General features: G+C 38.7%; 1 protein-coding gene and 1 pseudogene across 1 annotated transcript in view; one reads left to right on the forward strand and one right to left on the reverse strand.

The window, feature by feature from the left end:
* The window catches only part of SOS2 (SOS Ras/Rho guanine nucleotide exchange factor 2), a 136,562-nt gene that overhangs the window by 65,205 nt on the left and 46,733 nt on the right, over positions 1–24,624 (forward strand). Inside the window, exon 8 of the mRNA XM_058293450.2 lies at positions 1,937–2,035. Coding sequence (XP_058149433.1) covers positions 1,937–2,035 — 99 coding nt within the window. The remainder of the gene's footprint in view (positions 1–1,936; positions 2,036–24,624) is intronic.
* LOC139438156 (zinc finger protein 384 pseudogene) lies at positions 8,710–24,292 on the reverse strand (annotated as a pseudogene).

Below are 24,624 nucleotides of genomic sequence, written 5' to 3' on the forward strand. Positions count from 1 at the left end.
AATACACAGCAACACTTAATAAAAATGTAAAATAAGATTAACTTTAATATGAATTAGAATAAAATATACAACATATAGAAATGGATTTAACCAAATAGATATTGTAACTTTATTAAGCTAGATATAAAGCTTCATTAATAGTTAATATAAAAAGTACATATAAATTATATGACATAAAAGTCCTCAGGGTCTTCCAATGACCCTTCTTATTAGATAGGCTCTATAATGATAATGATTCCATAGTTAAGCAGAACCCTGTCAGTGTTTGTTGAGAGTCCATAGTTTTGTTCACCCATATCTATCTCAAAAATATACCCTCTTTAAAGACTAATTTTAGAACTTCATCTTGGTTCCAGTTACAGCACTATATATAAAAAAATCAGGAGCAATTAAAATCACTGTATTTATTGGTTAAATGCTAAAAGAAAGTAATATTTAAGTAGGAAAATAGTTTGACTCTGTGCATTCCTGGTAACAAATCTGTTGAACAAATTATAACTTAACTTCAGATAAAGTTAGAGAATTATGGGAGTATTTACTAAAGGATTTTTTTCCAGGTTTTTTTTGTTTGTTTGTTGGAGGTAATTGGAAGCAGGTGTTCAACCACTGAGCTACATCTGCACCCAGAAAGGATATTTTTTAAAAGCAGCGTATTGGATTCTTTCCTCATGTTATGTATTGCTTTAGCCCATAAATATTATGGAGAGAAATACCAGTTCAAATTAATTTACCTTAAACAATTTTAAATCAACATGAGTGATAAATTTTTAAAATTTATTAATTTTAGAGAATCATTTATTCTAGAGTAGTAGTTTTCCAGCTGGGCTTTGCCTTTCCCTAGGTACACACTAAGATTTTTCAGGGGATATAAAGACACCGATTAGTTTTAAGGGAATCAGTTTTCAGTCTGCCTGAGAACCTTGGGTTCTTTGCATTCTCTTTTCTAACTTCCCTTTCACATTATCTTTTACCATATTGAATTTCCCATAATGCATTGCTCCAAGGTTTAAAAGCCTCTAAAGTACCACCAAGGGAAAAAATGTATTGCTCCTGAGGAAGAGTCCATTGCAAAGCAAACAGAGTTTACAAAAGAAGGAGGTAGAGATTTATAAAAACTCATGGCTAGCCTAAATGTAATGCCATGTCATGTCATATTATGACATGTCGTCTCTAAGAATGAAGAGGTGAGGTGGTTGTCACAGGAATGGATATTAACCTTTGTTTTTAAGTACTTCATCGTTCATTGGACACTGGGATGAAGGAGAGGGAGGCTTGTAACATTCTCATACCTGGATGAACTGATTAGAAGCACTTGTAGGTCCTTCCAGATGTTTAAAGTCCTTGAGATAGTGACATTAACATGATTATTTGAATTTATAAGTTAAGTCGGATTTCTGACAGAAATCAAGGCTGACTTGGCTGTTTGTTTTGAAAGTGAGGATTGGCTTTGTCAATTAAGTAATATGACAGACATTTTTCGTAAATTAAATGAGCTAAATCTGCAATTTATTTCATCAGTGCTGTGATGAAGTATATTTAAATTACCTCTATAATATACAACATCCCCTTACAACTTTTGTAACTAAACTTAAAACATTTCAGACAACAATGTAAAATTGTATGGAGGGTGCATAGTATTTCAAAATAACTATAGGGGATATGGGAGCCAAACATTTTGGAGAGAACTGTTGTAAAGAACTATGGTGAAAGTTATTTTCACCCTGTAAGAGAAAAGAGAGGTATGTATTTTTCTACCTAATAACTTAAAGGAGAAAAGGAAGAAAAAAACAAACTTATTTATAGCACTTCAGTTTCAATATAAAATATACTTTCCATTAGAGTTTTGATAAGTATTTCTCGAAGCTACTTCTGTTAGGTACTGCTGTTTTATATTCTTGATATCAGAGGTATACTATTACGTCTTTTTGCTTTGCAGTCCATTGCTGATGGTTTTAAAGAAGCAGTTCGTTATGTCCTTCCACGCCTTATGCTGGTGCCAGTGTACCATTGTTGGCACTATTTTGAATTATTAAAGGTAAGATAAAAGCTTCTTTGGTGAAAGGTACTTGCATTTGTGAGGCCTAAAAACTGGTTTTGACCTGACAATATTTTTTTTAAATACTTTTATTCATAAAAATAAAATATATTAAAATGTCTAACTTCTCTCAAGGGACCTTAGAAAACATCTTGATTCTTTTTTTTAATTAGAGAAGTTTTAGATTTACAGAAAAATCATGAAAAAATACAGAGTTCCCATATAACCCCACACACACACACATACACACTGTTTCCCTTTTATTAGAATTTTGAATTAGTGGGGTAACTTAGTTACAATTGGTGAAACAATATTATTATAATTATGCTATTAACTGTAGTCCATAGTTTACATTAGGGTTCACTCTTTGTGTTCAACAGTCCTATGGTTGTTTTTTTTCTAGTACCATATATACAACCTAAAATTTCCCCTTTTAACCTCATTCAAATAAACAATTCATTGGTGTTAATTGTATACACAGTGTTGTGCTACCATCACCACCATCAATTACCAAACTTTTCCATCACCCAAAACAGAAACTCTGTACCAATTAAGCATTAACTTCTCATTCCCTACTCCACACCCCCCACTCCTGCCCCTGGTATCCTGTATTCTAGTTTCTGACTATGAATTTGCTTATTTTAATTATTTCATGTCAGTGAGATCGTACAATGTTTGCCTTTTTGTGTGTGACCTATTTCACTCAACATGATGTCTTCAGGGTTCATCTGTATTGTTGTTGTATGTATCAGAACTTCATTCCTTTTACATCTGAGTAATATTCAATTGTATGTATATACCACTATTCATCTGTTGATAGACATATGGGTTGCTTCTGCCTTTTGGTATTTGTGAATAATGTCTCTATGAACATTGGTATGCAGATATATTGTTTGAGTCTGTGCTTTCAAGTCTTTTGGGTACATATCTAGAAGGGGGATTGCTAGGTCATATGGTTATTGTATACTTGACTTTCTAAGGAACTGCCAAACTATTTTCCACAGCATCTGCAACATTTTATATTCCCACCAACAATGAACAAGAGTCTTATTTTCCATATCCTCTCAGCACCTACTTTTTTAAAAAAGATTTATTTATTTTATTTATTTCTCTCCCCTTCTCTCCCCCCCGCCCCAGTTGTCTGTTCTCTGTGTCTATTTGCTGCGTGTTCTTTGTCCGCTTCTGTTATTGTCAGCGGCACAGGAGTCTGTGGTTCTTTTTGTTGCGTCATCTTGTTTTGTCAGCTCTCTGTGTGTGTGACACCATTCCTGGGCAGTCTGAACTCTCTTTCACGCTGGGCAGCTTTCCCCACGGGGCGCACTTCTTGTGCGTGGGGCTCCCCAGCGTGGGAACACCCTTGTGTGGCACAGCACTCCTTGCGTGCATCAGCACTGCACGTGGGCCAGTTTCACATGTGTCAGGGAGGCCCAGGGTTTGAACCGCGGACCTCTCATGTGGTAGACGGACGCCCTAACCACTGGGCCACTTCCGCTTCCCTCTCAGCACCTATTTTCCATTTTTCAATAGTAGCCATTCTAGTTGGTGTGAAATGCTATCTCGTTGTTTTGATTTGCATTTCCCTAATAGCTAATGATGTTAAACATCTTTTCATTTGCTTATTTGTCAATTGTATATCTTTTTTTGGAGAAATGTTTGTTCAAGTCTTTTGCCCATTTTTTAATTGGGTTGTTTGTCTTTTTTGTTGTTGTTAAGTCGTAGAATTTTTTATATAGTCTGAATATTAAACCCTTATCAAGTTGTGTTTTCCAAATATTTTCTCCTATTCCGTAAGTTTTCTTTTTACTCTCATGATGAGCTCCTTTGATGCACAAAAGCTTTTAAATTTGATCAAGTCTCACTTAACTGTTTTTTCTTTTGTTGCTCATGCTTTTGGTGTGAAGTTTTAAGAAACCATTGCCTAACTCAAGATCCTGAAGATGATTCCCTCAGTTTTCTTAAAGGAGTTTGATAGTTTTGGTTCTTAATTTAATTCTTTGATTCATTTTGAGTTAAATTTTGTATATGGTATGAAGTGGGGGTCCACCTTCATTCTTTTGGACATGGATAATCCAGTTTTTCCAGCACCATTTGTTGGAGACACTTCTTTCCCCATTGAGTGGACTTGGCACCCTTGTCAAAAATCAATTGGCTGTAGTTGTGAGGGTTTATTTTTGAACTCTCAGTTCAATTCCATTGGTCTATATGTCTGTCCTTATGCCAGTGCTAGACTTTTTTTTTTTGCTGTAGCTTTGTAATAAAATTTAAAGTTGGGAAGTTTAAGTATTCCAACTTTGTTCTTCTTTTTCTAACGGTTTTGGCTAGTTAGAGTCTCTCACCCTTCCATATAAATTTGATGCTGGACTTTTCCATTTCTGCAAAGAAGACTGTTGGAATTTTGATTGGAATTGTGTTGAATCTGTACATTGCTTTGGGAAGGATTGATATTTTAACAGTATTTAGTCTTTCAATACATGACCATAGAATATCTTTCCATATATTTAAGTCTTCTTTAATTTCTTTTATTTTTTATTTTTTTAAAGATTGATTTATTTATTTAATTCCCCCCCCCCCCCCAGTTGTCTGTTCTTGGTGTCTATTTGCTGCGTCTTGTTTCTTTGTCCGCTTCTGTTGTCGTCAGCGGCACAGGAAGTGTGGGCGGCGTCATTCCTGGGCAGGCTGCTCTTTCTTTTCACGCTGGGCGACTTTCCTCACGGGAGCACTCCTTGCGCGTGGGGCTCCCCCACGCGGGGGACACCCTTGCATGGCACGGCACTCCTTGCGCGCATCAGCACTGCGCATGGCCAGCTCCACACGGGTCAAGAAGGTCCGGGGTTTGAACCGCGGACCTCCCATATGGTAGACGGACGCCCTAACCACTGGGCCAAAGTCCGTTTCCCTTCTTTGATTTCTTTTAGAACTGTTTTTTTTGTTATCCATGTTCTAGTCCTTTATATCCTTGATTATAAAGGGTATAAAGGACACTTTATTTTTTTAATTGCTATTGTAAATGGAAATTTTTTCTTGATTTCCTCTTCAGATTGCTCATTGCTGGTGAATAAAAACACAGATTTTTGCATGTCAGTCTATCTTGCTACTTAGCTGAAATTTTTTGTTCTAATAGCTTTCTTGTAGATTTTTCAGGATTCTCTATGTATAGAATCATGTCATCTGCAAATAAAGGAAGTTGTACTTTTTCCTTTTAATCTGAATAACTTCTTTGTTTTAATTGAATTTTTGCCTAATTGCTCTCTGAAAGTTATATTCATAAGATTCATTGATATTATAAGGTGTCATTCAAGGTTATTTTTCTGCAATTGGTTGAATATACCACAATGTATTTATCCTTTGCTATTTGATAGACAGTATTTTTCTATTACTCACAACACTTGGTATGGACATTCTTATATATGTTTCTTTGTACACATGTGCATGCATTTTATTTCTCTAGGTTATATACTCAGGGATGGAATTGCTTAGTCCAGGGATGTGTGCATAATCTCCAGATTTAACAGATAATGCCAAAAAGTTTTCAAGCTCAGTTATACAGTTTACATTCCTACTAGAGTGCATGAGAGTTCATGTGGCTCTACAAATTCATGTACTTGGTATTTTCAAACTTTTAAATTTCCATTTCCTGAAGTATACGTAGTAGTACATTGTCGTTTTAATTTGAATTTCCTTGATTACTAATGACCTTGAGTATATATTTATTGACCTATTGGAGAATACCTTTTGTGAAGTGTTTTTTCACATGTTTTGCCATTTTAGGTTTTTTCTATCTGTACCTATATTTTCATCCAACATTTCTACTTGTTTGTTTTTGTTGTGCAATAATTAAAACAGTATATAGGGGAGCAGATGTGGCTCAAGCAGTTGAGCACTCACCTCCCACATGGGAGGTCCTGGGTTCGGTTCCCAGTGCCTCCTAGAGAAAAACAAAAACAACAAGCAAACAAATGAAAAAACCAACTCAAGGGAGCCAGCGTGACTCAGTGGTTAAGCACAGGTCTCCCACGTATAAGGTCCCAGGTTCAGTCCTGGTACATTAAAAAACAAACAAAAAAACAGAATATAGGCATACACTGGAGATACTGTGGGTTCTGTTCCAGACTGCCACAATAAAGTAAATATTGCAATAAAACAAGCACACAATTTTTTTGGTGTCCCAGTGCATAAAACATTATGTTTACCCTATACGGTGCTCTATTAAGTATGCAATGGCATTATGACTAAAAAAATATTTATACCTTAATTTAAAAATAATTTCTTGCTAAAAAATGCTAACCACCATCTGAGCCTTCAGTGAGTTGTAATCTTTTTGCTAGTGGAGGATCTTGCCTCGATGTAATGACTGCTGACTGATCAGGGTGGTGGGTGCCAAAAGTTGGAGTGGCTGTGGGAGTTTCTTAAAATAAGACAGTACTGAAGTTTACTGCATCGATTGATACTTCCTTTCATGAAAGATTTGGTAGCATGCGATCCTGTTTGATAGCATTTTACTCACAGTCGAGCTTCTTTCAAAATTGGAATCAGTCATTTAAATCCTGCTGCTTGTTTATCAACTAAGTTTATGTAATATTCTGAATCTTTTGTTGTCCTTCAACAATGTTCACAGCATCTTCACCAGGGGGAGATTCTATCTCAAGAAACCATTTTCTTTCGCTCATAAAGTTTTATCATGAGATTGCAACAATTCAGTCACATCATCAAGCTCTACTTCTAATTCTAGTTTTCTTGCTATTTGTACCACATCTGCAGTTACTTCCTCCACTGAATCATGAATGTCAATCCCCACGACATATTTTTTTCCTTTTACGTGAATTATTTCTATACAGTATTCTAAAAAACACCCCTTGTTTTGTACATAGGTTTTTTTTTCTTTTTTAAATCACTTTATAACAACTGGTTTCCTGATTTTTTTTTTTTTTCCATTTTCTCTTTTCTCTAAAATCTGCCATGATTTAGAAAAGAAAAAGACAAAAGGAAATTAAAATGCCATGGCCAGAGGACAGGAGGGGAGAAGGGAAAAAAAAAAGAAACAAAACATCAAATATAAAAATTCTTAAAGATGATGCATTTGTAAATACAGAAATGGTTACAACAAAGGTGGCCATGTATGTATCTACACACACACTCACACGTACACACATGCATACAAATATATGTATATATATCTGTATATAAATCCATGGTTAGCAACTGACTGTGACATCTACGGAGCTAAGTTAAGTCCTTTCGTTTGCCCTGAACTCTCTCCCTTATCTGCAATGCCCCTTGTTTTGGGGTTTCATAGAGAACACAAAGTACCCTAGCTCCATGGAGTTTGGGATGAAAAGACAGAATATAAGACCTTGGTTGACAGAGAAAAGGGATAGTGGCTCCAAAGAAAACCTGACCCACACTTTTAAGCCACTCTTGACCACCTCAGAAATCTCCAGCCCCTTGGGGACCAACATCTCAGCCCTTTGCCCCTTACAAATAAAGTGAGGTCTGATCTCCACCCAAATCTCCTCCAGAATTAGATAGGAAGTAAAGTGAGACCATTTAGAGGAAGAAAATGGTTCATGGTGTTGGGGCACATGACAACCTCTGTACTTTTCCAGGCAAGAACAGAACAGATAGCATGTAGGCTCCCTTCTTTCTGATATCTGGGAGGGCCAGCCTCTAGTCTTCATTCAGCCCTAACTTTGAGAATGAGGAGGGTAAGGAGAGGTTAAGTGCCCACACTGTCCAAGTTTCTTTGAGGTCATAGCAAATCCTTCCCTTTAACACTACACCCAAATTTCAGTAGCTATGCTTGGGAGGGTAGGCTGCTGGATTATACTGCCAGCTCAGTATTCCTCTGCCAGTTAGGAAAGCTGATGTTCCTTTTGAATAGGAGTTGGAGTAAGGATGGTATCATGTGAAAGATGGCCATGCCTGAGGCCCCAGGAGATAGAGGCCCCTGTCAGGGAAGAAGAGGACTTTTCCCACCAAGAGGAAATGGAGAAAGAAGGGACCAGAGTTTCTTTCCCCTCTCCCCAGTGGGTGGCAGCACAGGTTCCTAAGAGTTGGCCACATGCTCCAGCTGGATGATGCTGGTAACGACAGTGAGGCAGATGTCCTTATGATGCTTTGCCATCTTTTAAGGGGTCAGATCAAAGGAACACTAGGGTGGAGGGTTGGGCTTACTGTCTCCACCACCCCCACCCTGGGGGGTTGTCCCTGGGAACTGGGAGTGTGGTAGCTGTGTCTGCTGCTATTGATGCAATGCTTAGGAGGCCTGGACCTGGGCTTGGGCTTGAGCTTGGGCTTGAGTTTGAGCCTAAGCCTGAGGCTGGGCCTGGGCCTGGGCTATTGCTGCTTCTGCCTCTACTGTCTGTACTTGTTGCTGGAGATCAGGAGGATTGTGTTTGCACATATGTTTTATAAGATATGTTTCTGGTACATATGCCTAACTACCATTAGTGCAGATGTACAACTTGGCATGCTTCACAGCAGGCATAGGTAGGTGCGTTCGAGTAAGGCTACATCTGTGTACATCTGATGACTGTTATGGCACTTGAGGGTTTATCTATGTTGTGCTGCCGTCTGTGGGACTGCAGATTGGAGAGTTGTGGAAAGGCTTTCTCACAGCCTGGGTGTGCACATTTGTATAGTCTATCACCACAGTGGTTTTGGGTGTGCTGCTGAAATTAGGAGAACTGGCAGAAGGATTTCTCACAAAAGTAGCAACTGCAGGGTTTGGCCCCTGAGTGGATATGGATGTGCTGGTCCAGGTAGAAGCTATTGGTGAAGATCTTGGAGCAGTGTGAGCACTTGTGAGATGTGGTCTCAGTGTGGGACTTGGAGTGGATCTGCATCTCCAACTTTGAATAGAATATTGGCACATCTAGCACCTGTAATCTTGCGGTCTTTCTAATGGTCTTCATCATCCTCGGGGAAGAGGACATAAGGGTCACTCATCTCAGGTGGCCCTGATTCTAGCATCTGCTTCTTCCAGCCCTGGGGTTGCTTAGGTGCTACAGTGCCATCTCTACCACCACCTCCACCTCTTTCCTCCATCAGGGTTGATGCTGCCTTCTTGGAGAGGTTAGAGACCTCTTACCTGCAGGGCTTATGAGCCAGGGGGAAGAGCTGAGACAATCTTGGGAGTTGAGATGGGGAAGGTGTGAGCTGATGAGGCTGAAGTCACAAGAAAACCGAGGGAGACATGATTACCAAACTTGGACCAGCAGTCATTAGCTGCATAGATGGCACAGGGACCATCGTGATATTCTAGGTAACGGATGTCTGGCTGTGTGGGATCAGCTGGTCTGGCACGGACTCTGTATCCATGCTTATGGCTGAATTTCAATGTTGTTGTCTCTCAGGGAAGAGGGAGTCCCACGGAGAGGGGGAGAGAGGAATGGCTGATAGGTGGATCAGTCAAAACATACACAGTTATCGATTGTTTGCTGTCTTACATAGGTGAGGTTTATAGCACCCCCAAACAATTACAACGGTAACATACACAGTTATCGATTGTTTGCTGTCTTACATAGGTGAGGTTTATAGCACCCCCAAACAATTACAACGGTAACATCAAAGATTACTAATCAGAGAAGCAGATGTGGCTCCAGCCGTTGGGCACCCCCTACCACATGGGAGGTCCCAGGTTCAGTTCCTGGTACCTCCTGAAGAAGACAAGCAAGACAGAAAACTGATGCACCAGGCTGGTGTTGCAAGCCGACACAAGATGATGCAACGAAGAGACAATGAGGACACACAAGAGACACAACCAGCAGGTTGCAGAGGTGGTTTAAGTGATTGAGTGCCTCCCTGCCACATGGGAGATCCTGAATTCGGTTTCTGGTGTCTCCTTAAGAAAAAAAGATGAGCACACAAAAGAGCAGATAGTGAGCACAAAACAACGAGGGGCGGCAGAAATACTGATCACCAATCACTATAACATGTATAGTAATAATGAAACAGTTTGAAATATTGTGAGAAATGTGCCAAAATGTGGCACAGACATGAAATGAGCAGATTCTATTGAAAAAATGGTGCCAATAGATTTGTTCTATGCAAGGTTTTAACTTTCAATTTGTCAAAATTACAATATCTGCAAAGCACATTAAAATGAGGTATTTCTATATCTATATTTATTCCAAGAGTTTCACTGATCAAAGGTGAGTAGTTTATTCATTCTCTGAAGCTAAAAAGCACTACAGCCTAGTGTATTAGTCAGTCAAAGAGGTGCTGAAGCAAAGTACCAGAACTCTGTTGACTTTTATAAAGGGTCTTTATTTGGGGTAGAAGCTTACAGTCACAAGGACATAAAGTGTTAAGTTACTTACCCCACCAAAGTCCCTTGCCACATGTTGGAGCAAGATAGCTGCTGTTATCCGCAAGGGTTCAGCCTCTCTCTTCCTCCTAAGGCTCCAGAGTTCCATTTCGTTCTCTTCTCAGCTATAGGTTAGCATGAGGCTTGTCTCTCTTCCTGGGGCTTCTTTCTTTCTGGGCTTAGCTGCTTTGGTCTCTCCACAAGGTCAGCTGTAGACCATCAGGTTGTTCCCAAAGCTGCAGGATCCTCTTTAATGAGCTGTCTGTCTTCCTTTGTGTTCTTCTCTGCATATTTACTAATGGGGGCTCCAGCACCGAAACTAAAACTCTCCTCTGCCAGCTACTGATGTTGCTGAATCAAAGCCTTACTCATAATTTAATCAAGTAAAAGTGAAACCTCAGAATTTAATACAATCTAATATGCCAGAGGAATGGATGAGTTTACAAACACAATTCAATGTCTGTTTTTGGAATTCATAAACAATGCCAAACTGCCACACCTAATAAGTATAATTAAAAAGAAAAATCTGCTGTCCTTGGACAGGCATCAGAGCTCATTACTGTATGTTGTTTTTGCTTTTTCATTTCATGTTATATGCATTCTCCCTAGATCTTTAAAAGGTAAGAGTGTTTACCAACGTGGGCATGTAGGGATGGAGATTTTTCTGGGAACTAGCCATTATTTCTCTACATTATTGCTACTGACTTTCATTGACTCTTGATCTTTTGCCTACTTTCAGATTATTTCCCTTTTTCTAAACTAATTCCAACATATGTCATTCAGTAAAATTATCTTCCCCAACTTTTTTATTTTTTATAGAAGCAAGGCATCTTTTTGCTTGAGCAGTTTGTACCTCATTTAGGATATCAAGTTGTGGCCTAGACAGACTGTTCAGACTTTTCCCATTAAGCCAATTTGCAATAAAATAATATTAAAATATTAAAATAAAAGCCAGAATAACCTTGTATAAACCTCGTGTACTCTAAACAAGGAATTCATTCAGTGAGTTCTAATGAATACCCAGCTCAATATTTCTTTTTTATAGAGTGTTATTACCTATAGTGTGTGATGTTGGAGCTTAACCAGCTTTCACCAACAACTAGATGAGCAACTTGACTGCATATACCACAATGGAGACTAATGGAGCCATAAAAGAATCATAAAAAGTGTTTCAGACTTCACATGAATAATACATAGGTAGCCCCAGATATGTATTTGGATTCCTAAAATTTTTCAAGTAATGTTCATGCAAACTGGCAGTTCTATCATTAGTCTTTTTTTTTTTTTAATGTTTGCTGCTATACTATTTATTACTTATCATGGATTATATGAAATCTAAGATGGCCTTACACATTCTTTTTTTGTATCATTAGTCTTATAGTTGCTGTCTAATGTTTACCAACATTTAAAAATCCTCCATAATTGAAGCTCCCCTCCTCCAATGTGGATGACTGTTTTGTTTTTTAATCCCTGAGGTTGGTCTTACAGCTACTATTGTCTCATCTACAATCAGAATATTGGCTATGGTGGCCTGACTCATTTGAGATAGCAGCTACTTTTGCCACCAGGTGATCACTAGCCCCTGAATCCACTTATCAAATTTATAGGAACTAGTAGTCAGTAGTTAATTAAAATAAAACAAGGAATCATAAAAAAGTGTTCTATACATTTTATTTTAACAAAAGCACACACACACAAAACCTTTGCAATTGAATATTTATATGCGTTTATCTGCTCCTCTGTTGACCGAGGGTAAAACCTTAGTTAAAACCTTTTTTTTTTTCGAGTATGGATTTTTCTTGCTTAAAGTACAAAAGTTATCTTCTGTGATTCCTATCTGCCATTTTTAAAAAGTGAATATACTTGAAGATGCTTGTAAAGTAATTTGAGTGAAAAAAATGTAGATTTTTATAACTTTTCCAAATATTTTAGTTTTCTCCATTCCTTTTTTTTAATCTCCCCCCCCTTGTGACCTTTTTGCATACTGTCTGCTGTGTCCATTTGCTGTGCATTTTTCTGTGTCTGTGTTTATTTATTTATATTTCCCCTCCCCCCTTGTGGCTTGCTTGCTGCCTGCTCTCTGTGTCCATTTGCTGCACGCTGTTCTGTTTGTGTGTGTGTTGTTTTTTTTTTTTTTGCTTGTCTCCCTTTTTTGTTGCATCACCTTACTGACTCATCTCTCTGTGGCGCCTACGGGCCAGGCAGCTCTCTGCAGCTTGTGGGCTAGTCTGCTTTTGCTAGGAGGCCCCAGGAAGTGAACCCAGGGCCTCCAATATGGTAGACGGGAGCCCAGCTGATTGAGCCACAGCCTCTTCCCTTCTCTATTCTTTTTTAAAGGGGCTTACCTTTAAAATTTTTCAAGTGAGGTTTCATATAAATATCTTTCTTTTGTACTTTTATTTCTTTGACTTACATACTATGTTATCAAATTTAATATAAGCGCAACTGGCATAAACAGACTTGGGAATGAATATAAACTGCTGATTCTAAGCATATGACTCAATTAATGTTACCAGAAGGGCCTGGATAGTTTAGTAAATGGCCCACTTATTCATGAGCATTCATTGACCTGTGAGAACAACTGTAATAGGAATGAGCCATAGTAAGAAATATATTTAATATCATGACTCTGTATATACACACCCCCACATAGTAAGTGGAAGTTTCATGAAATGCTGCTTAGTTTTTTCCCATAGTATATCCAATATATATTCTTTGCTTGCTTTCTTTAAAAATATGTTGATTGTGATCTATTCATGGCTTATGACATGTAGTTTAAAAAACATCGTAAATAAAGTACTAATTCTGGACATAAGCTAAATGGATTATCACATGGACGGAAACTGTCCTGCTGAACAGGAGTACTTTTTACTCTGTATATATACTGACGGTGATACTGTTTTGACTCATATATTCATCCAAAAGAAATTCCATTTTATGTTAAGCTTACTTTGGAATGAGGACCATAAGAAAGTAGTTCAGCCAAGAGCAATGAGTGTGCCACAATGATGGAGGAGGTTGTGGGAGGAGTAGGGTGGGGGGGGGTGAGGAATATATGGGAACCTCTTATTTTTTAATGTAACATTTTTTGTGTGATATATATATCTTCAAAAAAGTAGTTTAAAAAAATGATGGGTTTGGGGGGTGGGGAGTGGGGTATATGGGAACCTCTTATGTTTTTTATGTTGTTTTTTAATGTAACGTTCTTTGTGATCTATTAACATTTTCAAAAGTGTATAAAAAAAGAAAGTAGTTCAGACCAGTATGACTCAAGGTTATCACATTCCTTTTCGAATAGAAAGCACAATCCTGGGACAGTTTTAAGCCAATATTTGTTGTTTGCTTTGGAATTTTTAAAAATAAACTTTTATTGAGGTATCCATTCATATATAAACATACAAAAACAATGAATGTACAGTAAAAGTTGTGAACTTAAAAAACAAACATGCGGGAAACGGACTTTGGCCCAGTGGCTAGGGCGTCCGTCTACCATATGGGAGGTCCGCGGTTCAAACCCTGGGCCTCCTTGACCCGTGTGGAGCTGGCCCATGCGCAGCGCTGATGCGCGCAAGGAGTGCCGTGCTACGCAAGGGTGTCCCCCGCGTGGGGGAGCCCCACGCGCAAGGAGTGCGCCCGCGAGGAAAGCCGCCCAGTGTGAAAAGAAAGAGCAGCCTGCCCAGGAATGGCGCCGCCCACACTTCCCGTACCGCTGACGACAACAGAAGCGGACAAAGAAACAAGACGCAGCAAATAGACACCAAGAACAGACAACCAGGGGAGGGGGGGAAATTAAATAAATAAATAAATCTTTAAAAAAAAACAAAAAACAAAAAAAAACAACAAACATGCATATCATCACACAGGCTGCCATACCTCGCCATACCACCAATACCTTGTATTGTTGTAAAACTTGTCACAAACTATGAAATAGCATCATCAAAATATTAGTACTAACTACAGCCCATATCTTATATTTGGTGTATTTTTCCCCAGCCCACCTGAAGCCACTATTTTAATTTGAAATATCTGCTTCAGTGATATACCAAGAGTGATTTGTGAACTTAGCATTTAAATGTTATTAAAGTTTTATTTCCCAGAATCAGATTTATTATAAATAGGATGAGAAAATAACTATAGGAAAGCGTATGTGGCTCAAGAGATTGTGCTCCCATCTGCCATATGGGAGGTCCTGGATTTGGTTCCTGGGACCTCCTGGTGAAGGCAAGCTGACCTGCGTTGTGAGCTGATGAAACAAGATGATGCAACAAAAAAGAGACACTGAGGAAGACAGTGAGAGACACAACAAACAGGGGAACTGAGGTGGCTCAAGTGATTGACTACTTCTCTCACAAGTCAGAAGGTCCCAAGATCAGTTCCTGGTGCTTCCTAAAGAGAAGACAAGAAGAGAAGACGAAGACACAGAAGATCACACAGCAAAGGGACACAGAGAGCAGACAGCAAGTGCAAGCGGCAAGAAAGGGGGGGAAATAAATAAATAAATCTTTACAAAATGAGAAATTACGAGATTATTTTAAAGTACATTGTTGGATTATTGTGACTCATAGAAACATTTTGACATTCATTTTATAGTTTTTTTTGGTTCTTTTAAAATTTAAGTCCTTCTGGAGTGATCACAAAATATCTTCATTTTCTTTTTTTTCTCGGATAAATTTTAGTTTTTTTCTAAACATACATTTCAATCTTTATGCAAGAAGAAAGCAATTTGTTTCCTGACTTATAAACAACTTTATCATGTAATTCTTATATTCTAAGAAAATATAAAATTCTAATATCTATATCTGCCCTTCTATTAAAAAGGTCATATCTACCCTCTCACTTCAGAATTGATTTATTCAAAGCCAAGAACATTCTTCTTACTCTTTTAACTCTCTAGTCAATCCCTGGAAATTTAGTAATGGAAAGAGTAAAAATTCTTTCTTTCAAGAGGCCTTAATTCTGTCTTGCTTAAGTTTAATGCTTAAAGGAAAGACCAGTTATTAATAATTTTAATGAAATTAATTGGGAAAGACAAGCCAGTATTTCAGTATTAGACAATTGAGTTTCTTTACTTAATACTTATTTACCTTTACTTTGAAAAACATAGAGAAAAGTTGCAGGAGTAGTATAGTGAACTCCCTTCACCTGGATTCACCAATTATCAACATTATATAATATGTGCTTTGTCCCTCTCTGTGTGCATATATGTTTTTATGTGTTTCCATAACAAAAGTTTGAGATAATCTCTATTGTAAGAAATATTCCGACCCTTTAAAAAGACTTTCAGGTGTATTTCACTATACAATATTTACTCTTTTAGTACTGACAGGTCACTCAGACATACTCAAGGAAGATAGTGCATTTAAAAAAAAATAATGCCATAAAGGAAAGGTCATGGGTTTTAATGAGTTGAGTTTCCTACCAAATTGCCAAAACTCTACTTTTTTGAAAATCTAGAGAGAAGTTTATTACTCTCAAAAAAAGAATAGGTCATATATTATTTTACCTCTAGACTGAATTCTCAATATAATGAATTAGAGACAATTTTATAATTTATGATAATTTCCCTTGCTGTAAGCACACAGATATCCATAATAGGATAGGATGAATAGGAATTAAAGAGAAGTATGGTGTATATTTTAGTGAAGTCTTACAAGGTTAACAAAAAAACTTACAAGAACCATTATAAAATCATGGATAAAATAGGCTTCTAGACCACTAAGGAGTGTGATCAAGTAAGCAACGGTTGTACTCTCCAGTCAAGTTCATAAGAAACTACACATTAATTTTTAAAAATCACTTCCACTTTATTTCTTAGTTAAGCATATATTACAAGGGTATTTTCTTTGACCTCCTTTCTAAAATACACTCAAACTTCAGTTTATTTCTAAACAGGGTAATTATCCAGTTAACTTTTCACATATAATGTCCTTCAACACATGGTCATCAGATTTAGGCATTAGCAGTGTTTTACCTAGTTAAATTTGGTATCATTGCAGAGATGCAGTGTTATAGTGTGCTGGAAAGCATGAACAATTCCAGATCCCGGGCTTCTAGTTGGATACAGATTTTGCAACTCATCTTGGACAAATTACATAGCCTCTCTATGCCTCAGTTTCTTTATCTGTAATATGCATGTAATAATAGTATCTGTCTTACAGAATTGTAATAAAGATTAAATAACCTAATGCGTAAGAAGAACATGAATAGACTAAAAGCCCAATAAATGTTCATTCTTGTTATTTGGCCAAACAGTGAACAAAATTGTATTTATACAACATTCATTCTTATTTTGATTTCTTCTAACAATTACTTCCTGGGTATCTATGAGTACAGGTATTATGCTAAATATTAATAAAATATAGCCCCAGACTTTAGGAGTTCACTGTTTAATGAAGAAGTGGGACATCAAACAAAAGTGCCTGCAAGAAGTAGTGCTATGAGACCACTGAGGCAGGAGTAACTAACTCTGCCTAGAGAAGTAATAAAAAACTTTGTGTGGGCATTGGATACATAGGACTACTATTCTCTCTGTGTGTGTATTAAGTTACTTAGCTGAGGGAGTCATGAAAGACAAAGACTTGAATCTGGAACTGTTTCAGGTATAAGAAACAAAGACAATAGAAACATGACAACAAAATGCAACACTGACCAGATCCTATACTGAACATTACAGGACATTATTGGGATAATTAACAAAAATGGAATAGGCACTGTAGATGAGATAAAAGAATTGTCTAAATGTTAAATTTCCTGAATTTGATTATTAAGCTGTGATTCAGGAAAAGAATATCCTTGTTCTTAAGATGTACAATTGAAATAGTAAGGAATAAAGGGACATGATAGTATTTGAGAGTAATTTGTGATAAATTTAAATTTTCTTTATATTCCAAGAACAATCTCAAAACTATTGAACAATGGTTCTCCTTCCTCAAAAAGGAACTGAAAAGATAGTATCACAAACTACTCACAGATAGTTCAGGGGGGAAAATGTGTGTATGAACACCCACACAGACTGACGAAGCATATGTGGTAAAATGTTAAAAATTGATGAATTGGTATACAGGAGTTATTTGTATAATATTAATTTTGCACATTTTCTAGAAATTTGAAGTTGTTTCAAAAGAAAGCATTTAAGAGGGAACAAAGGAAAGAGATGCAAAGAAAGGAGGCATATAGCTGTGCTACAGAGGCTAAATTCATCAAGCAGATAGGAGGGCAGAGGCCAATATGTAGACAGGCATGGAGCTATGAAAGAGTCTGACTTATTTGCAACTAATTTAATAGGATAGGGAGGCGGACTTGGCCCAGTGTTTAGGGCATCCGTCTACCACATGGGAGGTCCGCAGTTCAAACCCCAGCCTCCTTGACCCATGTGGAGCTGGCCCATGTGCAGTGCTGATGCGCGCAAGGAGTGCCGCGCCGCGCAAGGGTGTCTCCCGCGTGGGGGAGCCCCATGCGCAAGGAGTGCGCCCGTGAGGAAAGCCGCCCAGCGTGAAAAGAAAGAGCAGCCTGCCCAGGAATGGCGCCGCCCACACTTCCCGTGCCGCTGACGGCAACAGAAGCAGACGAAGAAACAAGACGCAGCAAATAGACACCAAGAACAGACAACCAGGGGAGGGGGGGGAGGAATTAAATAAATAAATAAATCTTTAAAAAAAAAAAAAAGAAAGAAACAAGGAAGATGAACAGACACAGCAAGTACAAACAATGAGGGGGTGTGGAGAAATAAGTAAATAAATCTTAAAAAAAAAATCAAATGGACAGTAGAAATTTAGTATCTTCATATCCCTGAGTTGAAAAACACTTCCTATTTTGGTATAGAATCTCAGTATAGGTGATAATTTGGAAATTTAGAACAACAATAAAAACAAGAATAAACACTGTAATTAAACATTTCATATATACATATTTTTTTATTTTTAAATTTTTAATTTATTTCTGTTTCCTTCCCCCTCTCCCCCCTCCCCCCCAGTTGTCTGCCCTCTGTGTCCATTCGCTGTGTGTTCTTCTGTGACCACTTCTGTCCTTATCAGTGGACCCGGGAATCTGTGGTTCCTTTGGTTGCATCATCTTGTGTCAGTTCTCCGTGTGTATGGCGCCATTTTTGGGCAGGCTGCACTTTCTTTTACGCTGGGCGGCTCTCCTTATGGGGCGCACTCCTTTCGTGTGTTGCTCCCCTACGTGGGGGACACCCCTGCGTGGCAGGGCACTCCTTGCGCACATCAGCACTGCGCTTGGGCCAGCTCCACACGGGTCAAGGAGGCCCGGGGTTTGAACCGCGGACCTCCCATGTGGTAGGCGGATGCCCTATCCATTGGGCCAAGTCCCCTTCCTGATATATATGCATATTTATTTAAGAAAATAAGTACTTCAGAGTAGAGCTGAGAAAAATATTTCTGTAAGAAATCTTTAAAGCAGCAAAATATGTGGTTTTACTACTAATTTTTACCTTTAGAAGTCAAAGTAACAAAGCAAAGATCCTTTTTCAAACTTCTTATGGTATTTGGCTGTTTTCCCTTCAACCTTTCCATTTTTTTATTTCTTAATCTGGAGATTAAGGCCTCTTTTCTAATGATAGTCACGTAAATTATTTATATTGCTAATCTTTTGATGTCACGACCTCTACATGCATCCTGAAAAAAATCAGATGCTTTTATGCTACATATAGAGAGAATAACTTCATGTGTGTGTGTGTGTGTGTGTGTGTGTGTATGAAGGATAATGGACTTAGTTGTCAAATGCTGTTTTTTAAAATTTTTTATGAAAAAAGTCATCATTTTCGCATATTTGTTCTTGGGTAGCTACATCTTTATATCTATAATTTCTACAAAATATTGATTTATAATTCTGCTTTGAACTCTTCTGTCAAAAAATTGAAACATTGGACCATTATACATTCTGCATAATCTATTATAAAAGGCAAATTTTCTTCCATGTCGAGTGAGATGCAAGAGAAATTTTGTATAAATGGAATAAAGCCGAGTTGTAATTCAATTTATAAATCTTATTTCTAAGGGTTAATAACCTAGAATAGTAACATCCATGGTCTCTTGATATTTACTAGAATGGTTGAAATTTTTAAAAATTAATTTATTGAAGTATATCACTCATACATAAACATACATAAACAATAAGTGGGGAAGCAGATTTGGCTCAACTTAGAGTATCCATTTACCATATGGGAGGTCCAGATTTCAAACCCAGGGCCTGCTGACCCATGTGGTAAGCTGGCCCACGTGCAGTGCTGATGAGAGCAAGGAGTGCTGTGCCATGCAGGGGTGTCCCCCGTGTAGGGGAGCCCTGCGCACCAGGAGTGCACCCTGCAAGGAGAGCTGACCCATGCGATAAAAGTGCAGCCTGCGCAGGAGTGGTACCGCACACATGGAGAGCTGATGCAGCAAGATGACGCAACAAAAAGAAACACAGATTCCCAGTGCCACTGACGAGATACCAGTGGACACAGAAGAACACACAGTGAATGGACCCAGAGAGCAGACAGTGGGGTGGCGGGGGGAGAGAAATAAAAAATCTTAAAAAAAAAAAAAATGTAATAATAGTTGTGAACTTACAAAAATACCATATATAACATCATATAGGACTCTCATAACTCACCCTACCACCAATAACTTGCATTGTTGTTAAACCTTTTTAATTATGATTAAAGAGCATTGTCAAAATATTACTACTAACCAAAGAATTTTCCCCCAACCAACCCTATTATTATCTTTATATCATTTATATATGAGCATACATAAACAAGTATACAGTAAAAGTTGTGAACTTACAAAGTAAATATGAATAATATCATACAGGGGTCCCATACAGCAACCCTCCACCAACACCTTGCATTGTGTGAGATGTTTGTTACAAATTATGAAAGAATATTGTCAAAATCTTACTACCAATCATAGTCCTTATCTTACCTTTGGTGTGTTTTCCCCCCAACCCACCCTATTATTATTTATTAAATATATTTTTTATGTCAGAAGTTGTAAACTTCTAAAACAATCATGCACATGGGCAGAATTCCCAAACAACACACCTCTATCAACACACCACACAGTGGTGGAATATTTGTACAGATAATATCATCTGATTGTTACCATGTCCATAGTGTACATTTGGCTCACATTTTCCATACTGTCTCGTTATAAACACAGTAAATCTTTTGCATAGATGCAAGAATATTATTTCTGCTAACCACAGTCCATACGTCACTCCAACTGTATTTTTCCCATTCTTCTCCACATTCCCAGCACCCTGCAGTAGTGATGTACATCTGCTGTAGCTCACAAAGGACACTCTTGCATCTGTACCATCAACCACAATTCTCATCCACCTCTTGACTTACAGTGCTGTTCAGTTCCTAGATTATTCTCTAGCATTCTGTCAGTTGGCATTTACATCCCTAGACTACCATATTCAGCCACATCCCTGTTTATAAACTAGCTGTTACTCACTATGTGTTACCATCTATACACTTCCACACTTTTACAGTAAAGTTAATTAAAACTTCTATGTACATTAAACTCCACTAGTCCATCTCAGTCCTCCTCTTATCTCCTTTAAGAATCTACCACCTGGGAAGTGGATTTGGTTCACTGTCCACCTACCACATAGAAGGTCCAGGGTTCAAACTCAGGGCCTCCTGACCTGTGTGGTGAAACTGGCCCACACACAGTGCTGATGCATGCAAGGAGTGCTGTGCCATGCAGGGTGTCCCCTGCATAGGGGAGCCCCACGCATAAGGAGTGCACCCCATCAGGAGAGCTGCTCCAAGTGAAAAAAAGTGCAGCCTGCCCATGAGTGGCACCACACACAAGAAGAGCTGATGCAGCAAGATGACACAACAAAAAAAAAGACACAGATTCCCAGTGCCACTGACAAGAATAAAAGGGGACACAGAAGAACACACAGCAAATGGACACAGAGCAGACAACTGGGGGCCGGGGGAGGTAAGGGGAGAGAAATAAAAAAAGAAAAATCTATCACCTACCACTGGGGCTTGAAGATATTTTCCTAAAATTCCTTCTATAAGTTTTATGGTTCTTGCTTTTATTTTTAGGTTTTGATACATTTTGAATGAATTTTTGGATAAGGTCTGAGAATAGGGGTCCTCTTTCCTTCTTTTGGCTATGGATATTCAATTCTGTCAGCACCATTTGTTGAATGGACGGTTCTGCCCGAGCTGTGTGGGTTTGACAGGCTAGTCAAAAATCACTTGGCCATGCATGTGAGGGTCTGTTTCTGAACCATTGATTTGGTTCCCTTGGTGTATGTGTCTGTCTCTATGCCAGTACCATGCTGTTTTTACCACTTTAGCTAGGTAATAGGATTTAAAGTCTGGAGATGAGGATTTGCTTTCCCTTTTTATGATGTTTCTGGCTATTCAGGACCCCTTACTCTTCCAAATAAATTTGATAATCGTGTTTTCAGTTTTTTTTTTAAATGCTGGTGGAATTTTTATTGGGATTGCATTGAATATCAATTTGAGTAGAATTGACATCTTAATGATATTTAGTATTTCAATCCATGAGCACGAAATGTTCTTCCAGTTTTTTAGGCCTTTTTAAATTTCTTTTAACATTGAGTTGAAGTTTTCTGAATACAAGTGCTTTACATCGTTGGTTAAGTATATTACTGACTATTTGAGTTTTATCTGTCATGTTTTATTTTCACCACTCTTTTGACACTTGTGGTTACTTCTATTGATATAATCTTCATTTCTAGACTCTTCTAGGACTCTCTCTTGCGTCTTTTCTTTTCAGGCTCTAGCATACTCTTTAGTATTCCTGAAAATCTGGTCTCTTGCTTAGAAATTCTCTTAGTTTCTGTTTATCTGTGAATATTCTAATCTTGCCCTCATTTTTGAAAGACAATCTTGCTGGATATAAGATTCTTGGCTGGAATTTTTTCTCTTCTAGTATCTTAAATATTATCAGACCACTGTCTTCTTGCCTCCATCATTTCTGGTGAGAAATCAGCATTTAATCTTATTGGGTATCCCTTATATATTATGGATTGTTTTTCTCTTGCTGCTCTCAGAATTCTCTCTTTGTCTTTGGCATTTGACATTCTGATGAGTATGTTTCTCAGAGTTGGTCTATTCAGATTTATTTGGATGGGAATACATTGTGCTTCTTGGACATGGATATCTATGTCCTTCAATAGGGTTGGGAAATTTTCTATCATTATTTCTTCAAAAATTCCTTCTGCCGCTTTTCCCTTCTCTTCTCCTCTGGGACACCCAGGACACATATGTTTCCGTGCCTTTTGCTGTCATTTATTTCTCTGAGACCTTGTTCAATTTTTTTTCCTTTGTTTTCTTCGTCTGTTCTTTTGTAGTTTCACTTTCAGAGGCCATTTCTTCAAGCTCACCAGTCCTTTTTTCTGCCTCCTCAAATCTGCTGTTATATGATTCCAATGTTTTTTAAAATTCATTTATTGTACCTTTTATTCCCATAAGATCTGCTATTTTTCTATGTATGCTTTCAAATTCTTCTTTGTGCTCATCTAGTGTCTTCTTAATATCCTTAATCTCTTTTGCCATCTCACTGAATTTATTAAGGAGATTTGTTTGCACATCTATGATTAGTTGTCTCAACTCCATTATGTCATCTGAATGCTTATCTTGTTCGTTTAACTGGACCATATCTTCCTGTTTCTTGGTGTGGATTGTAATTTTTTGCTGGTGTCTTGACATCTGGGTTACTAGAGTATTTAGCCTGGGTGAAGTTTTTCTTTTTAGTTTAGGGCTTCCTGCCCTTTCTCCCTTGCTGGTTGTGCAGTAGGAGGCAAGGTTGTAATTGGTGATATAAGCTGTGGAGGCTCACACTGCCCTCATTGCAGCAGGGACCAATGAGGCTTCTCCCAGCTTTCTCCTTTGCCAGGCTTAGGGACAGAGTCATAGCTGTGTGGAATAATCCAAGTTATGCAGGCCTAGACTGTATAGTCTGTAGTTGTCTAGAGAGACTGATGAAGCTTCATGCCCATTTCTCCCCTGCCTGGGGCCGAAATGGGGCTGCAGGTGTGGGCAGCGGTCTATGCAGTGTGGGTCCAAGATGACTGCAGTTGCCCTGGTAGACTTCTGATTTTCAGTCTGTGCCAACCAGAGGTACCTGTAGTTACGTGGATAGGTTGGTGCAGGGCTGCCCAGCCCCTTGCCAGAGGCAGGAATGAAGCCTAGCATAGGCCACAGGCACATCTGGGTGAAAGAAACTGGTTCCTACCTTCACTGGATTTTCAGTCAACCTGGCTTCCCCTCATGCTGGGGGCGGAGTCAAAATGACGGCTAGTGGCCTTTTTCCAACTTGGGCAAATTCACACCCCAGCTGTTCCCAGGGTTAAATCTTGGTCAGCCGAGTCTACCAATTAGTTGCCAAAATCGGCAGCTGACTGTCTCCTCCTTCCCTGTTTTTGGGAAATGGAACTTATAATTCCAGCCACAGAACAGCCCCTGGAATGGCTCATGCTACCAGAGTAGGATAATCACTGGCCTCTGCAGCTTGGCAAGTAATTTCCTGGAGAGGCTGGCCCAAGTCCCTGCAGCCTCTTCCTTGCCGGAGGTGGCACTGGGGCCTAGGCTAGAGCTGCAGTCTGATATGGATGGCAAGAAGCTGGTTCCAACCAGCAATATGATCTTCAGTCCCCGCTTCCTCTCGTGCCAGGCGCGGAGGTAAAATGTCGGCTTCTGGCCTCTTTCTGACTTGGGCAGGCTCAAACTTTAGCTGTTCTCAGGAATGTACTTTAGCCAGATGAATTTACTCATCAGTAGCTGAAGTTGGTGCCCAAACATCTCTTCCCTGTTTTTGGGAAGTGGAGCTTTCAATTCCAGTTGCTGAACAGCTCCTGAGGCAGCTTGTGCCTCCAGTGGAGGATGGGCACTGACCTGCAGGGCATGAAGCGCTCTTCTTACGAGTCTTCTCTGCAGATGGGCAGTCTCCTGCTTCCATTCCTTCAAGTATATTTCAGTATGCTCTTCTGGCCTCCTGGAGCCCCCAAACAGGTACTTCAGCTAGCTCTAGATAGCTCTGGGTGTTTACTAACTGCCCTTTAGCAGGGGCTGACTCTAGTAGGAGCTTCTTACTTGGCTGCCGACTTGCCTCTTGTTCTCTGAATTTAATGTAATAAAAAATATCAGTTGGGGGAAGCAGATGTGGCTGCTTGGGAGGTCCTGGATTCAGTCCCCAGTGCTTCCTAAAAACAAACAAATGAAAACAAAGAACAACAAGCAAACAAATAAAAAAACCAACTCAGGGGAGCTGATGGTGCTCAGTCGTTGAGC

The sequence above is a fragment of the Dasypus novemcinctus genome, chromosome 3 (assembly GCF_030445035.2).
Source record: "Dasypus novemcinctus isolate mDasNov1 chromosome 3, mDasNov1.1.hap2, whole genome shotgun sequence".
NCBI classification, from domain to species: Eukaryota; Metazoa; Chordata; class Mammalia; order Cingulata; family Dasypodidae; genus Dasypus; species Dasypus novemcinctus.